Here is an 8,734-nt window from a genome sequence, read left to right on the forward strand (position 1 = left end):
ACTGAATGAAAGCATTGAATTTCCTTCCCTTGATGTTTTTTAGCTTTTGAAAACAGCAGTATTTCCATTCAGACAGCAATGAACCCAAGAGATGAGCAGATGGATCTATTTCTTCCACTGTTGAGACTGTTTGTAGAAAACAGTTAAAACGTTAGAACAGACAAATAAGACTAGTTCATCACTGGGTTAAAACCAAAGCATGAATGCAAAGATGCAAACTATGAGCTGTAAAGTACCAGCAACCATGGACCACTTAGTGAATTTAACAGTTCTTTAAAATATAGTTGCCTGTGAAGCATAAGCAGGGAGACAGCACCAAGGAATGCCAGTTCAAACCAGATCATTTCTCTATGCTCCCTGTACTTTCTTCTGTCCTTTCCTGACATGCAGAAAAACAATGCTATAAGATGCAGAAAAATATGAGTATCAATAGACCATCTTCCCCTCAGTGAGAGCAGGACAATAGTGAAACTCTCCTCCAAACAGTGCTGTAAGGGCTCTTCGACTTTTAGTTTTTCTTTGAGAAAGGAAAGTCTAAGAGTGGAATACCAATGATCTATCAAAGTATAGACCTGTAGTAAGGCACTTATATGCTAACAATTAAATTAAGTTACTTTAATCTGAAGTAGTTTCCAGATAAGGGCTTACTTCAATGGCAACAGAAGGTAATTAACTCCCACCAAGAGGCACTCTTCACTTTTTACAGTAGTATTAGCAAATCTCTTTTCAACACTCACATTTTGTATCCTCTTTCCCTTGTCATGGGAAAAGCCTCATCATGAGGCTTTTAAACAATAATCAAATTACTATTCTTTTCTCTTGAATGTCATTTTAAGAGACTTAGGGATTCCAGCTCTCATTTCCTCTGACAAATAGGAAACAGAATTTTATTTAAACACTCTTCCCAAGGACTCTCACACACCCAAATCATTCTGGAGTTTAGGAGAAAATAAAAAAAAAAGGCAGCAACACCTCAAGTAAATTTGTTCATGCTTAGTTTTCAATAAATTACTATTGTCACCTACACTCAAATTCCTGTAATAATCTCTCAGGTCCTGGTATATAAGGCACAAGAAATACTGTAGATAATCCTGATCTACACAGACACTTAGTGACCAGCCAGTTAAATGCAGACTGACTGGCTACCAGCTGCAGTCAGACAGAATGTGTTATAGTTGAGTTCTGTCTTCTTTAGTGAGGACCAAAGGAAGGCAAATATAGGGGACACTCCTTTACCTACCTCATTATCGTACTACTCAATTAACTCAGTTTTATCAATACACTGGAGAATTAAACAGAGCAAACAAATGTGTATATTTCTTTACATACCCTGATGTATAAATTATGTATCCTTCCAAAAGGTAAATTTTTAGATCTGTATATATAGTGGAATGGCAAAAGTATTTATTAACTAATTATATTCCTAAAGACTTATCTCAAGTTAAAAATACACTACCTGAACAATATATAGTAGGAAATAGACTCTTTTCATTTGTTGTCTAGAAAGACAGAATAATTCAAGATAAATCAAAATGCAGAATTAAGTTCTTTCATTTGTGTGAGAGAATCTGTACATATTACGCTTGCTTTGTAACCAAGATGTGACTAAATGTTATTGAATTAAACCTCTAAATTTCATAAACATAAACTGAAGCTCAGGACAGTTAAAATTCCACTTGACAGAAATAAATCCAGATGAAATTACATTAACCAGCACTGTAGCTCCATAATAAACATTAAAAGCACTTTAATATGAAGAACAGACTCTGAGATACACTGCAAATGAAATCTGTAATTGAACAATATGCAAGTGATGATATCCCTTGATTCAAACTCTGGCTATCACTATTAACCAGTAACACCATGCCAAATGCACCTTTCCTGATTTAGGATCTGCATTGTTACAGCTAGTGGAAATTTAAAATTTACAGCAACAATAAAATAAATTTTGCAGATTTACATTTGCACACATTTTGACAACTGACAAATTCAAAGATGAAAGGGAGAGTCAGTTCAGGAAACATTCACAGATATTGATAAAGCAGCAGAAATAGTAACTGATCATGCCCAATACAGTGCAGAAAATACAGCACAAAAGAGGTGTCATTAAAATTATAAGCTTTGTTAAGTGCAGCAAATTGTTAAGATGTAGACAACAGCAGATGTCATGGTAGACAAGAAAAACACTTGTATTTGGAAAATATCTGGCTAACACCTGACTTTGAGGGCACAATTTCAATTAGCTGGTCTGTCATTTTTTTATTCCTTTGCTGGAATCTGGAGTTATATTATAAAAGAAATTTAATCTGCTCAGAGTATGGGATTTTAGAGATCAAATCCTAACATGTCAGAAAGAACTCAGGGAACAAGAGTTTAGACATGTTTCCAGTATCATCTGGTGAAAGAGAAAACCTACACATGCACATGTAGCATACCAATTGTGCAGCCACTACACAAGACTACCAACTAAATTTGAATATATTGTGCCCTAAAAAAGGCATGTGCACATACTGCCTTGTTCTGGTGGGCTATGGCAATGTTTATACATGCTGGGGTAATCACCTTCTCTTCCTCTTAATCCCTGTCCGTGGCACAAGTGTGTAACTTACTGCAATCACACGTAACAAATGGAAACTGATACTGCAAATGCCTAAGCTGGAGAGCAAAGAATTAAACAGCTTGAATTTCTCTAAAATATAAGTCCTGCTCTCACTAGGATTTAATCTGAATTCACATATTTGATAAAATGCACAGACCTACAAACTTAACAGTTATTCTGGTTTCTCTAAGAAAATACAAAAAGGAAAAGGCTTTTTTATTATTCATCAAAGACTGCACCTTTGCACTGGACTGGAAAATGAGGTGCATGATGTGGAAAGATAAATTTGTTATTCATCACTCTCAGAAGACTGCACCCTCACATGAGTGCTAGAAAGCACTTAGCCTATATCTCTACAGCTCTGAGTTTCCACATCCACTGCAGTGCCTTCTGCTGCTATATCCCCACACAGACTTGATGCAAGCACATACCAGCTTAGTCACACACCATACAGAGAGAAAACACGAAGCACACAAGCCAACCGGAACTGCAGTGTATGCCCATAATTTGGTTCAGATACAAACTACATGAAAATGGTGATATTCCTATGGATTTATTACAAATAAAAAGGGAGAAAATTATATAAAAGACAGTGTAAGTTTTTACCAGCTGCACAAAAATAGATTTAAAAATAAAACAGCATCATAAGGCAACTGTATTCATAATATTGCCTGATTATAAATCTATATACCATTATCTTTGGCATAATTAAAGGTTAGAGAGAATGACAAATATTCTTCCTATTTACTCTATAACAATTATTTCATAATATCAATTCTTTATTCTAGCCTATCTGTATGCTCAGAAAGGATCCCCTGTTTACTACTAAGCAAACAAAGCTTGCATCTCAAATACATGTTATACTGAATTTAAAAAATAAAATCCTGAGGCTCAGTATGTACAATATGTCCTTGAAAAGTCCATTCCTACTTAAATAATTTATTAAGTTGCTAGGCAAAGATCATAACATTCTTAATACAACAGGCCAGAGAAGCTACATGCTTTGCCCTGTGATCTGCCCTTCCAGACTGCTCAGGCACTGAAGGTTACTTTTAATTCAGAGAAAAACACAAGATGCTATAGCCAGGTATGAAATCCTGGGATCTCTAGCAGTTGTGCATGCTGTACATCTCTAAAAGTTTGTATCCGAAACCAATTAAAACAATTAAGTGGATCATATTTAGAGAAATAATAGTTATGTAAAAAATACTTTATCATTCAGTAAAGATATCATCAACATGGAAACTCCCTGGTTAGATGGTTTTTGGTGTGAAAGAACACATGAAAATAGAGAAGACATTCTTCCTAAGTTAACTGTACACACATGCATAAATCAGTGAACCTTTTTTAATTATGTGCAGAGCAGACATACAGAAAAATGCTAAGATTAGAGGGATACTTCTGCTCCCTAAGAAATCAGTGGTAAGGCAACTGGTTCCTCAAGAGAAAAATTCTTTACATCTCCAGGTATAAGCAAGATGTACAGTTGCTCACTCCTGATCTTCTTTCTCCTGCAAAAATAAAATACTCTTGATAGAGCACAGTGTTCTGAAAATTTTCCTTACCTTTACACTTGTAACTTTATATATAAATACTGTCCCATGTATTTGATTTTTAAGTGTGGATTTTTGACTTTTGTGGCCGGTAACTACACACGGAAACTGCATGGACAAAGCACTGGTAGTCCCAGCCCACAGTACCCTTCACAGTAATAACATTTCTCCTGTAACATTTTAGCAGTTCTTCATATGTGCTCTAATTTTAGATGTTAGTAGCTCCACTTTGACACATGATTTAGAGAAAACCTGAAGAACAAATCCAAAATACATAATTTCTACATATTTATATTTTGCTATTTCCATTTTGAATTTTTTTTCACATAACTATATTGGATAATCCATATTACGTGTTATTTTAATTGTCTTTGTTGAGGCTCACTTAAGATTCTAAAGCATACCAGTTTTAGATCTGTCTTCCTCCTGGAAATATATTCATTGACAAGTGTACTAAAACTCTTATTTAGTAAAAACACATGGTACTCTATAGAGAATTTACTCATTAAATGATCCCATATTCATAGAATTCACACCTAGGATAGAAAATGCTATACAATTTTTAAAGGCTTAAAATACATAGAAATTGATAATAATTAAAATTAGTACACTTATAAGATTATAATAATTAAAATCTTCATATAATCAATGATTAAATGATTGAGATCTATAGAAAATAAATATACTTTAGAAATACAAATGTAAGTTAATTAAAAACACTTTATCTATGTTTTTAGGTGGAAAAAACAGAATAAAATGTGTTAAGTGCGCTTCCTATGATTACAAAGCAGAGCACAGCAGGGACCAGTAAAAAACCCCCAATCTTTCATGTTATGAGTTTGTCCTACATACAGACTTCCTTCTGGGAAAGAAAAGGTAAGGTGTCATTCTTAAGAGCATTTGGAACTGATTCTTTCCACTCAACAAACTGATGCTACTAGCTTATTCCAAATAACAAAAAGTGAAAGAAAAGTTTTACCTTAATAGCTCTAATGGAAGTTGTGTTACAGAAAGGGCTGGCTCAACAATTATGACAGGTTTCTAAACTAAATGCCACACATATGTTTCCTATATACCTCATCTATTCTCCAAGGCTATGTACTTCATTAAGCCCTGAATTTTAGTTTACAATTTGGATCTCACAGTGTATTGCATGTAGGAAAACAGAAACAACAGGATCACCTATCTAGAAGTACTGGGACTCACACTCTCCTTCACATCTGCTCAATGTCAGTTTACAGAAAGGCCTAACTTTGGATTTTAACTGGCTTGATTTCCATCAACAGTTTTGTTTCTATTGACTTTATGAGTGCTTTCAACATTTATACACATTATTTGACCTCTAAGAGGTTACTCTCAAATCACATATTACAGAGGGGTATTAGAGTCTGTGGTAGGTGTCTACAGTGTCCAGCCCAAAAGTTCCATTAACTTACGGTTTGCAACCTGGACTGTTGAGGAAAACCTAATCAGCAGTGCAGTCCTACAAGACTAGGAGTTACCTGAAAAAGGGAGAAACTGTGAGAAGGGTAAGGTCCCTTCTGTGTGCACAAAGAGTTCTCTCCACAGCATAGCCCCAAATGGTACCACCAGTCAAAAACTGACTCACGATGCCCAGCTAGCTGTCACACACCATCTCAGGGAATTTTCTCTGATAGCTTTGCTTTGAGCCGCGTAAGGTATCTGTGGTCTACATTTCTGTTAACTAAATTTCTAGACCACAGGAGCCACAGTGTTCAGGCATTAAACGACTTCTGAACTAAACCAGGAATGCAAGGTATGAATATAGCAAAGGGGGTTCAAACCACCCCACCACGCGACTCGGCACTGCGAGACTTCGGGCGGCAGCACGGGAGAGAAAGCATTCTAGAGAATTTTTAATAGCATTGTCTTAATAATAAGAATGTGCCCGTATTTTTGGCAGCGCGCACGCCGCCTCCGAGCACACGTCAGCGAGCCGCGCCTCCCACCCTCGGGGGTGGAGGGGCGCAGGGTCCCGCCCGCACCGGAGCCGCAGCCGCAGCCGGGGGACAGCCCCGGGGACAAGGGAGGCTCATCCTTTCCCGCCCGCCCTGCGACGGTGCCGGGCGGCGGCTGCGGGAGGCGGGGGCGGTGTGCCGAGCCGTGAGGGCAGGTGAGGGCGGTCGAGGGCAGAATGCAGCGGGTCTGCCACGGCCGATACGGCGGGCAGCCCCAGGCCCTCTCCGCGCCCCGGAGCGCCCCATCCTCCACCACGTGCAGTATCCTCCCGGCGAGGAGCAGCAATCCCTATGCGGACTGCCTGTCTCCTCCGCTGCCCGGAGTCTGTCCAGCCCTCATCCCTGCCCGCCGCCCTGGCTTCCCCCAGGCGTTCTGCTTCCCACCTGCAAGCTCCTTATGTAAGGCAGGATTTGATGGAGAGCGGGGATGGGGAGTGTCAGCGCGGACATACGTACACAACACACATACATATACGTGCATAGACACAGCATCCCTCCGCAGCCGCTCCTGGGAAGATGCTGATACCTTTTATCCAGGCACGCGATCCACTCGCCGGAGGACGAGGAATGGGAAGCGTGAGCGGCGACCATGTTGCACCACGATCAGGTTGCCGCGCACCCGGCTGGCGGCGGCTCCCCCCGCCCGCGCGCCGGTCGGCCCGTCCGTCCGTCCGTCCTCGCTCCCTCCCCCCGCGCACGGCGCGATGGGCTCGCCCAGGCCGCGCCACAGCGGCGGAGCGGAGCGGAGCTGAGCGGGTCCGCCCGCCGCCCTCACCTCACGCGTCCCTCACGGGTCCGCCCGCCGCCCTCACCTCACGCGTCCCTCACGGGTCCCTCACGGGTCCGCCCGCCGCCCTCACCTCACGCGTCCCTCACGGGTCCCTCACGGGTCCGCCCGCCGCCCTCACCTCACGGGTCCCTCACGGGTCCGCCCGCCGCCCTCACCTCACGGGTCCGCCCGGGCTGCGACCTGCGGCCGCCGAGATCCCCCAGCCCTGCTTCAGGGCAGCCTTCAAGGAGCGGCCCGGGAAGGGGGCGGACAGAAGTCCCCTTCTCAAAGGTGGTGTGCCCCTCCGGCTTTCGTGAGCTCCTCAGTTCCCACACCCGAACCCGGCTTTTATTGAACGTTACCTTTGTTTCACCTTGACTTGGTTTGAATTGCAGGGGCAACACAAGCGTTTTAATAGACATAAGCAGCTCGGGAGTATTTTATCGGCACTCCAGAGCACGGTGTGTCTGTCCCGTCACCCCGTTCCCACAGCAATAAACGCACAGTGGTGTGTGAAAGGAAAGTGCAGCCCACATTGCAGGACTTCTCCTGGACCCTTCCTCCAGTCTGCTGCTCATCCTGTCATCGCCCATGAAACTCTTGTTTCTTTTGCGTGAAAAATGAGCTGGGCAGTACAGCCTGTGGAAGGGATTTGACACTTGGAAGAAGCCCAACAAATGGCATGAGAAAGGTGAGTGTAGTGTACAGTGAAACAAGCCCACACCCTTCCGTTGTGTTAGTGTGGCCTGCAAAGAGCAGGGTTTCTGATGATACTAATGTATACATGATTTTAAAACTGATGAGGAGAGGAAGGAATGCAGGACAGCAGGTCTCCCTGTTTTGAAAATTCTACATTAAATGTTTTCTATCGAATGTTTTCTATAAATTGTTTCAGGTGCTAGATAGTATCTTCCAAGTAATCAGTGTTTGACCATGAGCTTCCACTTAACAGTTAACACAAATTGCCTTGAGTACCTTTCAGAAGGGTAGGAAGCTACAGGAATCTCAGCAGGATATTTGGGGTTACATGTAGGTGATAGCAAAGTAAAACTCAAACTGTACCTTCCTTCAGGCTCATTAACTCCTCTTTGCTCTACAGTGTGGGGACAGATGATTAATTCAAATGGTGATCATCTGCCAGTGCCTTTCAGACTTCTCCATAGGCTGTCTTTTCTGCCCTCTGTTGTAATTTCTTTGGTTGTACCAAGTAATTTTCTTAAATACATGTGCTAGTTCATATTTAACATCTGCTTTTTAGCTGGTTGCCTTGCTGTCGCAGCTTCTTTAGCACTTTCAAAGAAATAACTTTTAACATTAGGATACTGAACAGTGTGATGAAAAATCTAAGGAAATGTATCTAAAGACCCCTTTTCTAAACGGATACAGCTAAGAAATGGGCATAGCAGAGAAGAATGCCACAAAAGGCAATTCTTTCATTTTGCCTCAAAAAAAAAAAATAAAATTAAAGTGCATGCCGGAGGAATAGAAGAGTCTGCCAGTCAGTGAGATCAAAGCTGCAGCTCTTCCTTTGCTATCGTCTATGGGCGGAAAAAATGAGAATTTTTTGCATCTAGGCAATCAATCTACTCGAGAAAAATCAATGCTATTCATTTGCCAATATGCAATTGTTTGAGAGCTTGAAAGGAAAGGAGCTCTAAATTCTCAGTCAAGTGAATGATTTATAACACAAAACGTACATTACAGATGAATCAATACATCTCACTAATTTTGGACTTCAATTACAAAACCTCGATCAGAGCCGCGGCCCGGCCCGGCCGCCAGAGGGCAGCGGAGCGGCGCCGCCTCCGGGAGCGGAGACCGCAGGAAACGCCGG

At 41.6% G+C, this 8,734-nt stretch overlaps 1 protein-coding gene across 1 annotated transcript in view; it reads right to left on the bottom strand.

Moving 5' to 3' along the window:
- RAPGEF4 (Rap guanine nucleotide exchange factor 4) overlaps positions 1–6,722 on the bottom strand; it is a 145,180-nt gene extending 138,458 nt beyond the window's left edge. Inside the window, exon 1 of the mRNA XM_062498001.1 lies at positions 6,658–6,722. Coding sequence (XP_062353985.1) covers positions 6,658–6,722 — 65 coding nt within the window. The remainder of the gene's footprint in view (positions 1–6,657) is intronic.
- Between the last annotated feature and the right edge of the window lie 2,012 nt (positions 6,723–8,734).

This window comes from Cinclus cinclus, chromosome 9, assembly GCF_963662255.1.
Source record: "Cinclus cinclus chromosome 9, bCinCin1.1, whole genome shotgun sequence".
Classification (NCBI taxonomy): Eukaryota; Metazoa; Chordata; class Aves; order Passeriformes; family Cinclidae; genus Cinclus; species Cinclus cinclus.